We start from the raw sequence: 16,763 nt of genomic DNA, 5'->3' as shown, positions 1-16,763 counted from the left end.
TCTGCTCTACCAGTAAAATATTGCTGAGGAAAATTTGAGATAAAAGGAACTGCAGATGCTGGTTTATACAAAAGAGACAACATGCAGAAGTACAATGGATTAGGCAGCATCTATGGAGAACATGGATAGGTGACGTTTCGGGTTGGTGCCCTTTTGACAAAGGGGCCAAACCGAAATGTCACCTAGCCATATTCTCAAGAGATGCTGTCTGACTTGCTGAGTTACTCTGGCACTTTGTCTTTTTTTTTCCTTATGAAATATTGACCTTTTCCCACCATGCTTTGTGAAAGCTTAAATTTTGGGCACATGAAACACTATGTTAACAGCATTGTTAGAAAGTTACCTTTTTAGCTAATTTTCTGGTGATAAACCTTTGGGGTGGATTTAGGATTAACTTTAAGTTGTAAATGTAACTTCTGTTAAACGCAACACTCTGGGTGAATAATTCAACAAGTGAGGATAGAAATAAAGAGTTAGTTAGCAATAAGCATTTTTATTTGTTGTAATCATAGAGTCATAGTGTGATACAATGTGGAAACAGGTCCTTCGGCCCAACTTGCTCACACCAGCCAACATGTCCTAGCTACACTAGTCCCATCTGCTCACGTTTGATCCATATCCCTCCAAACCTGTCTAACTGTTTCTTAAATGTTGGGATAGTCCCTGCCTCAACTACCTCCTCACGCAGTTTGTTCCCACCACCCTTAGAATATGAACTTGAGCCACAAACTAGTGTTGAAAATAGAAGACAAAAAAAATGGTCAATTATAACTAGGTACTTGCATTCCAATTACAGAAAGATGGTACCTTCTAGGCAAAAATAAGAAATATTTGCAGTTACTGCATCTTGGGAATAAACTGTTCTGTTATTGACAAGAATTAGTAAGCCCGAACAATTTAATTCCTTTTCTTGCCATACAGCAGTTGTGTGGACATGGTGGATAGAATAAATCAATCCGCCAGAAACCAAATAAAATACAATTGATTAGTGACTGGAAGCTGGACCACATATGGGAAAGTTAGGAAAACAGATGATAAAACACATCAGAAAGGCTTGCTTTGGCATTCTGGATACATTTCTTCTAAGAAGAGTTTCAAGCAGCTTAGCAATGTGAGTCATAAAGGGGAAACGGGCAAACTACATTTATAGAGATTCATGATGGTGAAAATTAATTGCTACATCCTATTGAAATTCGATAATTTGGCATGCTGAATAAAAGGACAGGGGAAGGACTTGAAATGCTTCTATTTTGATTATTGTTTTCTATGGTCACTTTCATTGACTGGAATTGCATGCTGTCACTTGAGCAATAAAACATCTACTATATTTTACCTGTGGAGCTGCATCGCTGTGCAGAAGCAGTGAGTAACATACTGGAAAGAATTATTTTTGAAAAGTGAAGCGCTCTATTACAGTTGTAAAACAGCACAGCAGATATGAGTGTACTCATTATAGTTTATTACATTTTGCAGAAAGATATATATTTTTTAACACAGCAGTGTGATATATAGCTCACCGTTTTGCAGGTCATCTATGAAATGCTAAAGATTAATTAGATAAATGTGCAATGGATGTTGTACTCGAGCAGGCATCCAGTGGGGAGCAGGAGAATTCCAGGTCATGAGATGAAACTGTAGGTCAAGTCATCAGCACTTTTTAAAGGCACATGCTTCAAGGAGATCTGAAATAGAGAGCAACCAGTACCTAGAACATGGTAGCAATGTTCTCCCTGTAATTGGCTCTAGTGGCAATAATTTAATATAGTCTATTTTCTGATTATTTGATTTTTGCCAGGTGAGTGAAATTAGTGGTGAAGAGTTGAGCACTGGCATTTTTTAAGTCAGCATTTCCAAGTCAGGTATACTATATGTTAGTTAGAGAATAAAGTCCACCCCACTCACTCTGTCTCCTCTACATTATGCCATCAACTAAACACAGTTAAATAAAGGAACACTCTTCCTCCTTTGACACTATTCGAACAGCATACTTGCTCCAGATGTACAAGGACACCATGAGCAGAAATATGATTTTTCAACATGTCTACACCAGCTCAGATGTGCTGTCTCTGAGCATGATGTATTTCCCCAACACCCAAACTCAAACACTAGCAGAAGAATATCTGCATTCAATAGACATGCACCATTACTTATTATCTCCAATTGTTACCCCTCCTTTAGTTTCAGGAGCCAGGAGAATTTGGAATGAATATACATGAGTTTAGATATCCAAGAAAAACATACCATCTATGGGGGGAAATTACTTGGAGGTATATTTCACTATTACTTACCAGGAGATTTACAAGAGTGGAGTCCTTCCACAATATTGATGTAGCGAACACCCAGAAAGTCTTCGTAATTAGTTTGGGGGATTTCAATGAGACACTGAGTGGAATCCTTAAAAAGTAGGTTTTTTCCTGAAAATGTTGATGAGCCAAACATCTGAAAGTTGCCCTGCATGGATCCATTGCGACCATGCTTCAACTGGAATAAAAAATAAACTTGTTACTGGTGTTGATAGCAAGCATGTCACGCCAAGTCAAAGTCGAGTTTAATGTCACGTGCACCCGTACGGTGAGGTACAGGTGCAATGAAAATCTTGCCTCGCCATCAGGCAATACGGAAAACATACGAGACGGTGAAAAGAAAAAAAAAAAAAAAACAAGACATCAGTATAAAAACACAACAGGAAACAAGTCCATGGAAGTTCAGTTGATGAGGTAGGATTAGGGTTGTGCAGGTTAGTTCAAGAACCTGTTGAATGTAGTAAAGTAGCTGTTCCTGCACCTGGTGTGGTGATTCATTCCAATACCATGAAAAGGATCCTTAGAGCCCACCTTTACTAAAGCAATCCAGAAAATCTTCCTCGGGTAAATTGGAGAAAAATCTGCTGATGCTGGAAATCCAAAACAAGTGCAGAAAATGGAAACACTCGACAGGTCAGGCAGCATTTAGGGACGGAGAAGCACAGTTAATGTTTTTAGGTTAAGGATCCTTCCAGAGATGGAAGATGGAGAAAATAAGATTGGTGTTTATAAAAAAAGGGGAAGGACGGAGTGGACAGTGGGAATGTCTATGATAAAGTGCAGACGAGGATGTCAAAGTAAAAATTGCGTTAAGTAATGAAGTTGGAGACGGAAGTGAGTGAGAAAAAAAATTGAAATTTAAAGGTTTTGCCACTTCAGTGAAGGAACAAAGGGAGTTATTTACCTGAAACTGACAAATTCAGTACTGAGTGTTGCGGCCAAATAGACGATGACATTTTGTTACTCAACTTCACATTGAATATCATTGTAAGAGGACAAAGGAAGAAAGGTCAAAGTGTGAATGAGATGGAGAATTAAGGTGACAGGTGAGTGGAAGGTCTAGGGCACCCCTGTGGACTGAATGAAGGTGCTCTGCAAAGCGATGACTCAATCTTCATTTGCTTTCTGCAAGCTAGAGGAGACGAAGAGCACTGAACACAGTATACTAAAAAAGTGAAAGTGAATTACTGATGCTCATGGAAGGAATATTGGGCCATTCGATGGTGAGGAAAGAGCTAAAAGGGCAGGTGTTAGATCTCATTGAGATGTCATGAGGTGAGCATTTGACTGCATTGGGCCTGTACTCGCTGGAGTTTGGAAGGATGAGGGGGACTTCATTGAAACTTATCGAATGGTGAAAAGCTTGGATCGAGTGAATGTGGAGAAGATGTTTCCACTGGTGGGAGAGTATAGGACAGGAGGCCATAGCCCCACAATAAAAGGATGTAAAATTAGAAAGGTGATGAAGAGGAGTTCCATTAGTCAAGTGGTGGTGAATCTGTGGAATTCATTGGCACAAACGGCTGTGGAGCCAAGTAAGTGGATATGTTTAAGGTGGAGATTGATAGAATCTTGATTAGTTATGGGCCGCTCCCACTTATGCGATTCTTTAGGCGATTACAGGCGACTAGGCTATCGCCACATGGTCGCCGGAGTGTCGCCTGTATGGTCTCCTCGGTTGCCCGAAGAATCGTACATATTTTTTGGTTGCCGCTAGATTTTGAAATGTTCAAACCTTTTGGTGACAGTCGGCGCCCGTGGGCTTGACGCCAATGATCGTAGCCTGATGTAGGTGCTGTTGCCAGGATGATGTATGTTGTCGCCAGTGCTTACTTTGGTGAATTCCATTGGCAATTACCTACAATAACCAGCGACAGGTACTGGTGACTGAATTGTCTTAAGTTGCCTTCAGTTGACACCGACAGGGTCGTACCTTGTCGTGGATCATTGTCGTAGGAGTGTCGTAGGAGTGGTCGTAGGTGGACGTCCTAATGGATCGCCAGTTGTCGGTAGCTTGCCATAGCTTGACGTTGTTGTAGACATTGTTGTAGACATTATCGTACGGGGGGGGGGTCTAAGTGGGACAGGCCCATAAGGGTGTCAGGTGTTATGGGGAGAAGGCAGCACAATGCGGTTGAGAGGAAACTGGTGGAGTAGACTTGTTGGGCCGAATGGCTTAATTCTGGCCCTATAACTTATGAACATGAGATGGGAAGTGACTGGTAGAGAAGGAAGAATAAACTGTAGTCTCTGAGTGAACAGTCCCTTCAGAAAGTGGAAAGGGGAGTGAAGGGGAAAATGTGGAACCACATTAAAGGTGGTGAAAATTGGTGAGGATGATAGAGTGGAAGATAAGGACAATGTAGGCGTTTAACCTGGAGAAAGTGAGCAGTTGTTCAATATAAGAACAAGTTCAGCCAGGCAAAGGAGATTGGTGGAGAAAGGTGACTGATTGGGCCTCATTGCAGATTGCAGATCATCTTGGTATGTTGTGGCAATGTGAAAGGATTGGAGTCTATGCTGAGAATATGTCGTTGACATTTATTGATGTCAAAAAATTTGAGTTGCCTATAAAATCCCCCATTCAGAAAACCACTAGTTATTTGTGATATGATATTTGCACACCTGTCTGTGTTCAAACAGATTCTGGCAAATTCTGTAAATGTGAATCTGGCAAATTACAATGAAGCCAATGTCATTGAGCTGTGCAAGGCTTTAGCTGTCACTGTTTGCAATTCATGTTTAATTCATCCTTCGTGAGGATAAATGGAACTGACATGGTGTTGCCACCTTTAAATCTCTTAATCTCAGGAAAGCATTAAAAATGGTAAAGTTTAGTTTAGAGATACTTCATGGAAATAGTCCCTTAGGCCCACCGAGTCCATGCCGACCAGTAACACTATCCTACACACACTGGAGACAATTTACAATTTTACTGAAGCCAATTAACCTATAAACCTGTACGTCTTTGGAGTGTGGGAGGAAACCGGAGCACACGGAGAAAACCCACACTGCCACAGGGAGAACATACAAATTCTGTACAGACAGCACCCCTAGTCAGGATCAAACCTGGTTTTCTGGCTCTGTAAGGCAGCAACTCTACCGCTGTGCCACTGTGTCGCACTTTGTGGCGAATGTAATATCACCCTGTTGCGATGGAATTAACTTCAACCCAAACGCTAATGGCTCATGCCTGGAGTGGTATAAAAACCCTTTTCAATTAGAAGTGCACTGGTCAACCTGAGGAGTACCTTCAGCAACAGACTGGTACCACCAAGATGCAGGACAGAGGGCTGAAGATGTCCTGGTTGGGTTGCTCCTGGGCCTGGCCAAGCTGGCCATCCACGAGTCACGGCGCCAGACGGTGGAGGGCTCTACCCGAGCCATCTGCCTGCCCCTTTTCCGGGGTTACGCCCGTGCCCGGGTGGGATTAGAAAGGGAATACGCCCTGTCTGCGGGCACCCTGAGGGAGTTCTGGGACCACTGGGCTCCGCAGGGTGTTGAATGTATCCTCAATAAGGATTGTATCATAGTTGTATAGTAGTTTGTTACATGTTTGTATTGTATTATGGTGGTGGGTTCTGGCTTGTTTTATTGTAGTGTAATATTATTTTTTAATAATTGAATAAATTTATATTAAAAAAAAAAAAAAAAAAAAAAAAAAAAAAGATGCAGGACAGAATGGCAAAGGAGACCCTTTTTTCCCTGTGGCTATCAAACTACTCCCTCTTCTATCGTGGGGTAGACTGACTCCCCCCCCCATCCCCCTCCCCAATCTTTGCACATCCCAATCCTTTCCACTCGTCACTTCAATTTCATGTTTCACGTTTCATGTATTTTGTGTTTTATGACTGTTGGGAGATCAATTTTTCTCCTGGGATAAATTAAGTTCTATCGTATCGTATCATATTTGTTGAAAAAAGGACTCTATTTTGGCCAGAAATAATGAAGCATGATTCTAGAATGTCCAGGCCAATATTAGCTAGCTGTCCACTGAAGAGATTGTGAAAGCTGAATTCCATTTTTTTTGTGTGGGCCTGATTAATCTGTAAACCATTGTTTGGTGGCACCAACCTTTGGTAATTTCCACTTTGCTCAGATACCCCAATGGACTTTTCATTTTCTAGAGTTGGACAATAAACATGTTGGTTTACATCCTGTACCACAGCTATCTATGTTAACCCTTTTGTTCCCTGGGGTTTAAGAGGAAAGAGCAAATGACCAGCCAACTAGAGCTGGATTTCTATTTCAACACAATGCCTTTTTGATTATGTGTCCAATTTAATGATGCTGACACGAGAGTTAAACAGTTGTCCCTTTTCCAGGGTTACGCCTGTTCCCTTGTGTCCCTTGAGAAAGAACATGCGATGTCCATGAGCACCATGGGGGGATTTCCGGGACTGCTGAGCACCGTGGGGGGGGGGGGGGGGGGGGGTTAACAGTATCCTGAATCAGGACTGTAACATAGTCATTTGATATTTAGTAATAAGAATATTTAGTAATTTTTGTAAAATGATGGTGGGTGTGTTGTTATTATTTGTTTTATAAACATTATTATTGTAAATAATTGAATAGATTTAATTTTGATTTAAAAAAAATGGTTTGACTGAACCTTACAGTCACCCACCAGTTAGTCATTCAATGTTGGATGTCAATCTGAATTGATTACTCTCTGGTGTTGTCAACCTCAGTGTGATTTCTACCCTGCCCTAATTCCAATGAATTTTCAAGTGCATAAAGCTGGATAATAAAATGGTTCACATCCTCACCTGTTCATTTTTCAGCAGATTTAGCACTGCAAACTTCTTATCAGGTCGTGTCATAACGGCATGTGCTGGGACATCAGCCAAGTGACAGTCCAGGAACTGATCAACAGAGGCTATCGTCCCATTTTTGCACAACAAGTGGTAGCTACCAGAGGTTAAATCCTTGTTCCAGTCCATCGTTCCATTCCCTGTGAGTGAAAGTGATTCAAATAGCAATCTTCTTACACATTCTGCAGTCTTTATTGCAGCAGATAGCTTCTCAAATTGTTCAAGTCCTTTAAGTTAAAGTTAAAGCCATGGGCGCTCGCAAGGGCCCCAGCTTTGCCAGCCTTTTTGTTGGTTGCATCAAGCAGTACTTGTTGTAAACGTACACTGACACCATCCCCTGAACTCTTGTCCTTATACCTGGTCCCTCACCTCCAACCAAGGACCCTAGCGATCCTTCCAGGTGAAACAGAGGTTCAAGTGCATCTCCTCTAACCTCATCTACTGCATTAGATATTTGCGATATTGCCTCCTTTACATTGGTGAGACCAAGGGTAGACTCAGTGACTGTTTCACCAATCACTTGCTCTCAGTCCGCCAAGGCCTGCTGAATCTCCCTGTTGTCAACCATTTTAACTCTGTTTCCATTTCCCAGATAAACCTTTCTATTCTGGGCCTCCTCCATTAGCAGAGTGAGATCACACACTAACTGGAGGAACAGCACCTCATATTCCATTTGGGTCGCTAAAAACCTAATGGTATGAATACTGAATTTTCCTATTTTAAGTCAAGTCAAGTTAAGTCACATTTATTTATATAGCACATTTAAAAAACAGCTCTCGTTGGCCAAAGTGCTTTACATTTGTTATAAGAATAGCACAACAAAACAAACTACATACATATATACATGTAGCCCTCACTCAGAGGACGTCAGGAAAGGCTTGGGAGTATAGATAAGTCTTTAGTCTTGACTTAAAAGAGTCGATGGAGGGGGCAGTTCTGATGGGAAAGGGGATGCTGTTCCACAGTCTAGGGGCTGCAACCGCAAAGGCGCGGTCGCCCCTGAGCTTATGCCTAGACCGTGGGATATTCAGCAACCCCAAGTCGGCCGATCTGAGGGGCCTGGAGGTGGAGTGGTGGGTGAGAAGACTTTTTATGTAGGTGGGGGCAAGCCCATTGAGGGCTTTGTCGACATGGAGGAGGATCTTGAAGTTTATACGGAACCGCACAGGGAGCCAGTGGAGAGAGGCCAGGATCGGGGTGATGTGGTCCCTTTTTCGGTTGCCTGGTGTAAGTATTGAACCTACTAACAAACCCTCTCTATCCATCTGTCTGTCTGTCGCAACTGCAGATGCTGGTTTATACTGAAGATAGACACAAAATGACTGAGTCTGAAGAAGGGTTTCAACCCGAAACATCACCCATTTGATATGTTCTGCCTGTATTCACTAGCACTTTCAAGCTATCTTTCTCCAACTACAAACCATCTTCACTTCTGATTGTCATTCTTGGCTCAGGCACTGAAAAATCCAACTCAGCACAAACCAGGAACTGAAGGCATAACTTCTGACATGCATGTTAAACATGTCCCAAGAGTTGTACATACCATCAGTGTTATCTGGCACAGTTGTGTGCTTAATGAAAGCAACGTCACCCGATTCAACCAGGCATCTGTTAGAGATTTAAGCAAATTCATTGAGAAATCATAATTACAAAAATAGCTGCATCAAATGTAATGAAATTTTCCTTGCCTATCCTATGAAGCTGTTGACTTGTATTTAAGTGCTGTGTATAGTATAAGAACTTCAATGAAATATTAGCCTAAACTATGAGATTGAGAAATTAGGATTGTTGCCACACATTTATTGGAGCTTCAATAAGGTGTATTTGCATGAGTGTGTAATCAATTAAAATCTGAGTGGAAGTTATGGAAATGTGGGAGAACCGATTACGATGAAAATTAGCGAGGGACTATGATTGTGAGCTAGCATATACTTAATGGGCTGAATGGTAATGAAATGGGCACGCTTTGACAGATGGCGTGTTGCTGAGGAAGTTAACATATGCTGGATTGTGCAGATATGGAAGACTATGATCTCAATCGTCATACGGTGAGATCAAAATGGCATTCTAGACATCAATGCTGCAGCTAACTGGCTCAGGAAACCTCACGTATAGAGAGCAACAAAAAACACCCTCGCTGACCAAACAGCAACATTTAAAGGGATAATCAGCCACTTACACGTTGATGGCTCATTCATTTCTTCTGGCTGTTACTAAATTTCTGCAACTGTTTGTTGGTTTCTATGTTTACTTCAAGTTCCAATAATTTACAGGGAGTGATGGTGTGTAGATGGTGAGTTCACATGTCCAGTTACTGCCAGAGATGGATGCACTTGTTGAAGGTGCATTTCTTCAAAGGTAGTGTTCAATAAAGAACCCATCTGTGAGGCAGCAGCTCAACTAGGTGTGTAGGTATGCTGCCCCTCATTATCAGAACACTGCTTTCCTGGCATTTTGCTGTGAAGAACCTGCCTATTGAATTTCTTACACTTCAAGCTAAACACTAAGGCTATTTTCTTGGCTGTGAAGCATGTGTAGAGGTTGTGAAAGGTATATCATGAAAGTCATTTATTTACCTGAAGGCTCCACTGTAGCCGAAGTACCTCTCATTGTTGTTGGCTGCACACTTATCTATCGACATCTCATTGCCAATGCACAAGGAGCAGAGTCTAGGATACAGGGCAGCATTGGCTCCTGGGGCACAGCTCTCATTGAAATATGTGGCTTTATTCAAAAAGAAAATTAACATGAATAAATCTTCAGAGCCAGTGTGCTTATATCATTCCTCATTGGTTTATAACATCACATTGTCACTGTAGATCATCTGATCCTAATAACAATTCACTTGTGTTATTCACTGACACAACACAAAGAGTCAGGAAGTTCAGTATTATCTTGGTCCATGGTTTAATCCAGTCCACTTATCTTCTTATCCGTAGCACAGAACCTGCAGGACCAACCGAGCTTTGCCTGGCAACTTCCCAGGATAATGTCCCAGTCCCACAACCCTGGATCCCACTGCCCACTGAATGCCTCTTCTAAAGCTGGTCTCTGACGGACTGCTTCTGCAGGACGTGCTGAATCAAGCTCGAGGTCTGATGTGTGATGAGACTCCCACACCCCCTCCAGGTGGTAAATATTAATGCAAAACAGCCAGTTAGGAAGTCAGCAGAGCAGCTGCTCATAATATTGGGGCCATGTGAAGCCTCCTGAACCTCATGTCGTCTATCATCCGCTCCAATATTGATATTTGGAATGTATTTGGATTTCTGAATACAAAGAAACCAACACGTTGATAGCTCTCTTCCCTGTCCTGTCGGCCTTCCCCACACTTTTGGTCCATGGATTAGTTATAGTTTAGGTTTTAGAGATACAGCGTGGAAATAGGCCCTTCAGCCCACCAAGTCCATGCCAACCAGCCATCCCCACACACTAGCACTATCCTACACACTAGGGACAATTTACAATTTTTACCAAAGCCAATTAACCTACAAACGTGTATGCCTTTGGAGTGTGGGAGGAAAAACGGTGTTCCCAGAGAAAACGTTCTCCCAGAGATAATGTACAACCTCTGTACAGACAGCATCCATAGTTAGTATCAAACCCAGGTCTCTGGCGCTGCGTGGCAGCAGCTCAACACTGCAACACCCTGCCGCACATTCTTGCCTTTCACCCATCCATCCTCAATGTTGTTGCTGCTGCTGCCCATATTTTAGGCAAGATTTTATTTTTTTTATTAATTGTGCTCTAAAGTTTTAGTTAACTTTCTTTGAACTGATGTCTTCAAAAAAAATCATTTCACTTTCATTGCCTCTGAAAAAAGACACTGGAATAGAGTTGCATTAGGTTTGGCCGAGGGGAAATCTCTGCCAACAGGGAGGTTTCCTACTGTCAAAGACTGTCAGGAGTGGCATCATTATTGTCATCTGAAGTAAATGCAGAAAACGCTGTGGATGCTGAAAAGGTCAGGCAACATCCTCGAAGAATCCTAGCACTTTCACTTCCTGCTTCAGTGCTAGACCACTTCATCTCACCGCACAGTTAAGGCAAGTCCCCAGGTAGAGAGTATTTCAAACTATTTAAAGAAAATCACCAAAAGACATCAGGAATCTCCAATCCCACTTACAATTATAAATGTCACATGCATTGATCTTTCCATCTCCAACCAGAGTTCCCATGGGCACGTTCCAGCCTGCAGTACGTTCGACTCCCGTGTGACACGACTTCTTCCCCTCCAGTTTCTCCCAGGTCAGGCTCGGATCCTTCACGACGGCCACCGCATAGTAAGAGGCTACATAATGAACACAAACAAAGTGGTAACTATTGTGGGAAATGAGAGAAGTATTTAGAGCCAGATTCAGGCACATGAGACTGCAGGTTTTCAGCACGGAACATCGATAATTCCTCCCTCCTCCCCTCATCGTTGCCGTTCAACTCGTTAGATTCCTCTAGCAGATTGATGCTGTCAGTGAAACAGAAGTGTTTTTACATCCAGTAGTTTCCTAGTCACTATTGCATATAATTGCATTTTACTACAGACTTCACCAAACTGTACTTTCCTGTACTCCACACTGAATTTAAATACCCCAAGATGCATTGGTGGCATTTGAACTCATGTACCAGATCAATTTGTACAGACTAGGCCAATAACTAATATGCTGCAGTGCATTTTACACCCATTGCTATAGCATAAGGAGAGAATTAGGTACAATGTTAGAATACATTTTGTTTAGCAAACATAATTGGTAATTGGTTTATTATTACAACGTGTACTGGGATACAGTAAAACTTTTGTTATCCTGATAAATCATGCTGTACAAGAGTGCATTAGAGAGTACAAAAGAGAAAATAAAGAAAATGCAGAATATAGTGTTACAGCTACAGAGAAAGTGCAGATAAAACAAGTGCGGGGTGGCAGTGAAGTATATTGGAAGATCAGGGATTCATCGCTAGCATATGGGAGGTATGTTCTACAATTTGATAGCAGCAGGGAAGAAGCTGATCTTGAATCAGGACATGCATGCTTTTAAGCTGGTGTATCATCTGTCCGACAGCAGGGAAGAGAAGAAAGGATGGCCAGGTTGTGAGTGCAATGAATGGTTTCTCCATATCTTTGAATTTGGTAAGTCGGTGTCATCAAGCAGTTCAATAGTCAATGATTTTTGTATCACAACCAAGCAGATGCTGGTTTCCCATTATTTTCCATCCACTTACATCGGAGGAACACTGTGATAATGGATATTATCTTTTGAAATTAAGCTCCATTTTTTATCATCTTTTGCTCCCATATCCCAGAATCTAATTCTGAGATCACTCTCAACCTTTTATCTTGGATCCAATGTTCCTGATGGAGACTCACCCTCGGGAGGGTTACCTAACTTTTCCTGTATTGTCAATGCAATTGCATTTCCGGCATTGCGCCAAGGCTGTGACATATTAAAGAGCATAATCTGCAGCGTGGCATTGTTTTAATGCAGCAATGTATGTGAGGCTCATTAACAAATAATTACTTGACTGTGTGAGAAAAGTGCAGAGAAAAAGGGCTTATCAATAGTGATTACAGAGTCACAGAGAATTGAGTAGTCATTGAAATATTTTAATACTTACGTATCTTAGTGTTGACTGCTGTGGGTTTGCATGAATCAGGATTAGCTGTAGAGGAAATGGATAGAAAATAAGATGATTACTCTATGTCCATTGAAAGGCGTAAAGTCATGTCCAGCACAAGTTCACGTTCATAAGTTATAGGAGTAGAATTAGGCCATTTGGCCCATTGAGTCTCTTCCGCCATTCAATCACGGTTGATCTCTGCCTCCTAATCCCATTTTCCTGCCTTCTCCCCAAAACCCTGACACCCGTTTTAATCAAGAATTTGTGTATCTCTGCCTAAAAAATATCCACTGACTTGGCCTCCACAGCCCTCTGTGGCAGTGAGTTCCACAGATTAACTACCCTCTGACTAAAGCAGTTCCTCCTTATCTCCTTTCAAAAAGAGCGCCCTTTAATTCTGAGGCTGTGACCTCGGGTCCTTGACTCTCCCACCAGTGCAACTATCCTTTCCACATCCACTCTCTCTATCTATGCCTTTCATTATTCTGTAAGTTTCAATGAGGTCCCCCCCTCAAACTTCTAACTCCTGCGAGTAAAGGCCCAGTGCTGTCAAACACTTATCATATGCTAACCAACTCATTCTTGGAATCATTTTTGTAAGCCTGATGATGATTGAAGAAAACCTCTCCAGGAAGTTTTCCTGATCTGCACACAGACAGATACTACAATACATTAGAGGGGGTTTTTTTCATTCATACAAATTGCAACATTGTAATCATGATGGTTCCTGAGAACAGGGTAACTAAACTACTTCATAGAAGTTTGCAGCAGGCATTTCTGTGAAACTGCTGTGATTTTCCAGATTTGCCAGAATATTTATGAAAACTATGATAAATAGAAAACTATACAAATCACACCACCTTATGCAAAGTTACACCAGGGCAACCAAGAGGCAGGGGTGCCTGTTGTGCTGATAGAGGGTTAAACCTAGACCAAATTTATCATGAAATCAGAAGACCATGACGCTGTGAAATTGCAAGAAATTAAAACTGCAGTTCAGCATTCATACATTGCAATGTGCAAATGTACAAATGAAACAAGTGAGAAGAAGCCCAGACTGACTCTTTTTCCATTCTTCTTGTAGATATTCCTTCACATGAGGTTGATTAATCAAAGTAAATAAAGATAACAATGTAAAGCATTGTAGAGGACACTTACTTTTGTCATAATACTCTGCCATAACTGGAACGAGGCCACACTTTCCTCCAATGTATACCTCTCCTCCATCAAAGCTTGCTGCATCAGCATCTCCATACTGAAACAACAGAACATACAGTATTTACTCTCTCCACCAGTCTGTCTCTCGTTCATCTGCAGCCTAAACCCATAGTTCTCTCCGTACTTGTCATCAATCAGTAGGAACTTCTGTTTCTCCTGCTCCAAAAGCAATCATGGATCGATATAAACAGTGGCGGAAGCTGGACAAAGGGCCTGGGGAAAGGGTGGGAGGAACCAGGATGTCTTACCTTCCACGCCCTCGAGGTTTTCTGTGGGAAGGGCCCCTTCTGGGGAACGAAGACCAGGTGTAGAGAGTTGGCGGGACGACCGAAATGGAGGAGGAGATGGCTGCAACGGGCCTTTGTGGACAGCTGCAACTCTGACTGTAAAATGGTGCCAAAATGGCGCCTCTTGCATATGGACTTGGCGAGCTACTCCATGCATACTGCACTAATTGGGGCGATTGTGCTTATGTACGGGGATAGTCTTGCAGACCCTAATGAAAAAATGTATTTCACCGTGAATGGTACACATGACAATCAATAAACCATTGACCATTGACCATTGAATCAATTGTGATTTGCAAGAGGTTTGATGTCTTTTCTTAGCAATGCTTTTTGTTTTTGAAGCTCTTCTATTGGCCTGTATTTGAAGAGTATTTGAGTGCGAGAGTTACTTTATCACAATATATTCAACATTAGTGAGATTGTTCCAGAGGGATTGTGTACATTTAGGCCCACATCATGGAGCTGGCAGTTCCTTTGCTGGGAATCGACTTCGGGAGATCCAACTGTGGGAGCTTGCGTGGAGCTCGCCGTCACTTGGTTAGAGATCTACTTCGGGATTTCGATCGGCCCGATCGCGGGAACATCGATCCCCCCGACGCGGGAGCTTCGATCGGCGTCTGTGGGAGCGATCACCCTGACTGCGGATGGTTCGACTGCCCCGACCATGGGAGAAAAAGAGGGAAGAAGTTTATACGTTATTGCTTTCCATCACAGTGCGCTGTGGTGGACGTTTATGGTCATTTTTATATAGTTGTGTGTCTTGTTGATTTTTTTGGTATGACTGTGTGGCAAATCAAATTCCTTGTATGTTTTTACAAACTTGGCTAATAAATTAACTACAATTACAATTACTATTACAATTTTTGGTCTCTTTACCTAACCAAGAATATACCTGCTACAGGGGGAGTGCAGTGAAGATTCATTGGACTGGTTCCTGGGAAAGTTTCTGCCCTTTCACACTTATTCTTTTTTGTAAAATCCCAACACTTCCCCTCTACACAAATTAATACATTCTTGGGTACACAAAAATGCTGGAGAAACTCAGCGGCTGCAGCAGCAGCTATGGAGCGAAGGAAATAGGCGACATTTCGGGCCGAAACCCTTCTTCAGACAGAAGAAAATACATTCTTGTTTTTTTGTCTGAAGAAGGGTCCAAACCCAAAACGTCACCCATTCCTTCTACCCAGAGATTTTGCCTGTTCCGTTGAGTTACTCCAGCATTTTGTATCCATCTTGTTTTTTTACACATAGTTCTGATGAAAGTTAATTTATCTGAAACATTGACCGTTTTTCTCTCTCTACAGATGCTGTCTGACCTGCTGAGTATATTGTATTCGGTCAACCACCTGAAATACTTGATTAAACATTGCTGTCATTACCTTGATCTGTCTTATGCAGTCTTCAGCATTTTCGCCTTTCACACAACGTACTGATCCCCAGCTCTCACACTTCTGCTTTTCAAGATCGCCAATAGCACACCATCGGATCTTTCCAATATTCAAAACACTGCTGTTCGCTGCAACACAGTCATGATGAATGAATCATTATTCTTCGCCAATGGATTACATTATTGGTGCAGTAATCATTTTGTGAGTCCCTGGATCAATAACCTGGTGATACGGAATACCTTAATGCTCCTGTCCCACTTAGGAAACCTGAACGGAAACCTCTGGAGACTTTGAGCCCCACCCAAGATTTCCGTGCAGTTCCTGGAGGTTTTTGTCAGTCTCCCTAACTGCTTCCACTACCTGCAACCTCCGGCAACCACCTGCAACCTCCGGGAACCGCATAGAAACTTTGAGTGGGGCGGAAAGTCTCCAGATGTTTCTGTTCAGGTTTCCTAAGTGGAACAGGGGCATTACATTACACAGCACCAGCATTATATTGTGCAGTGATGTCTCAGCATTGCCGGCCATTGGCCTCATTGGTGAAGGTCACTTAGAAACAAGGTATACAGAGTGGAGGATCCCATGTTTCACTATACAGGGTTAGGAAAATGGAAATGCCCTAGCAAAAATGGACGATGCCATCTGTAATATGTTTTCTATCATTCTGCTTGTTGCTAATCACAGCATCTAATTTTGAATCAAATACAGGAGCTTCCCCGGCTTCAGAAGGCATATGGAAATCCAGCTGACACAATTTCTCCCATCAATGCTTTGTCAGTCTTATACATAATATTAAAATGTTTTGAGACATAAACAACTGGCTCCTCCCACACTTCAAAGTCGTTTGATCCACTTGGTCGGCGTGGACTCAGTGGGACAAAGGATCTGTTTCCGCACTGTACCTGTAAACTAAACTACAGGGGATGCATGCTGAGTGATACCATGTGGGTAAGTATAGAAAATCAGACACAATTTCACAATGCAGTAAGAGAGGAAACAAAATAGTACATCAGAAAGAAAAGGCTTAACATTTCAGGCAATCTTGATTTTTGGGGAAATTGTTTGTTTCTGTCAAGGGAAAACCAGTCTACAGACATTTTTCAGGAATGTAACCCTCACATTTCCTGGAGTGTCTCATCCTGC

The 16,763-nt window shown here is 42.1% G+C and overlaps 1 protein-coding gene across 1 annotated transcript in view; it reads right to left on the bottom strand.

The window, feature by feature from the left end:
* Positions 1-466: 466 nt before the first annotated feature.
* LOC116979727 (serotransferrin-1-like) overlaps positions 467-16,763 on the bottom strand; it is a 38,323-nt gene continuing 22,026 nt past the window's right edge. The window contains exons 9-17 of the mRNA XM_033031462.1: positions 15,612-15,748; positions 13,886-13,982; positions 12,725-12,769; positions 11,244-11,408; positions 9,694-9,841; positions 8,661-8,725; positions 7,073-7,257; positions 2,289-2,481; positions 467-1,682 (exon numbers count right to left, since the gene is read on the bottom strand). Of these exons, the coding sequence (XP_032887353.1) occupies positions 1,648-1,682; positions 2,289-2,481; positions 7,073-7,257; positions 8,661-8,725; positions 9,694-9,841; positions 11,244-11,408; positions 12,725-12,769; positions 13,886-13,982; positions 15,612-15,748 (1,070 nt within the window). The 3' untranslated portion in view covers positions 467-1,647. The remainder of the gene's footprint in view (positions 1,683-2,288; positions 2,482-7,072; positions 7,258-8,660; positions 8,726-9,693; positions 9,842-11,243; positions 11,409-12,724; positions 12,770-13,885; positions 13,983-15,611; positions 15,749-16,763) is intronic.

Source organism: Amblyraja radiata, chromosome 13, assembly GCF_010909765.2.
Source record: "Amblyraja radiata isolate CabotCenter1 chromosome 13, sAmbRad1.1.pri, whole genome shotgun sequence".
NCBI lineage: Eukaryota > Metazoa > Chordata > Chondrichthyes > Rajiformes > Rajidae > Amblyraja > Amblyraja radiata.
Note: the sequence above shows the minus strand (reverse complement) of the source record. Positions and strands in the feature narration are given on the sequence as shown.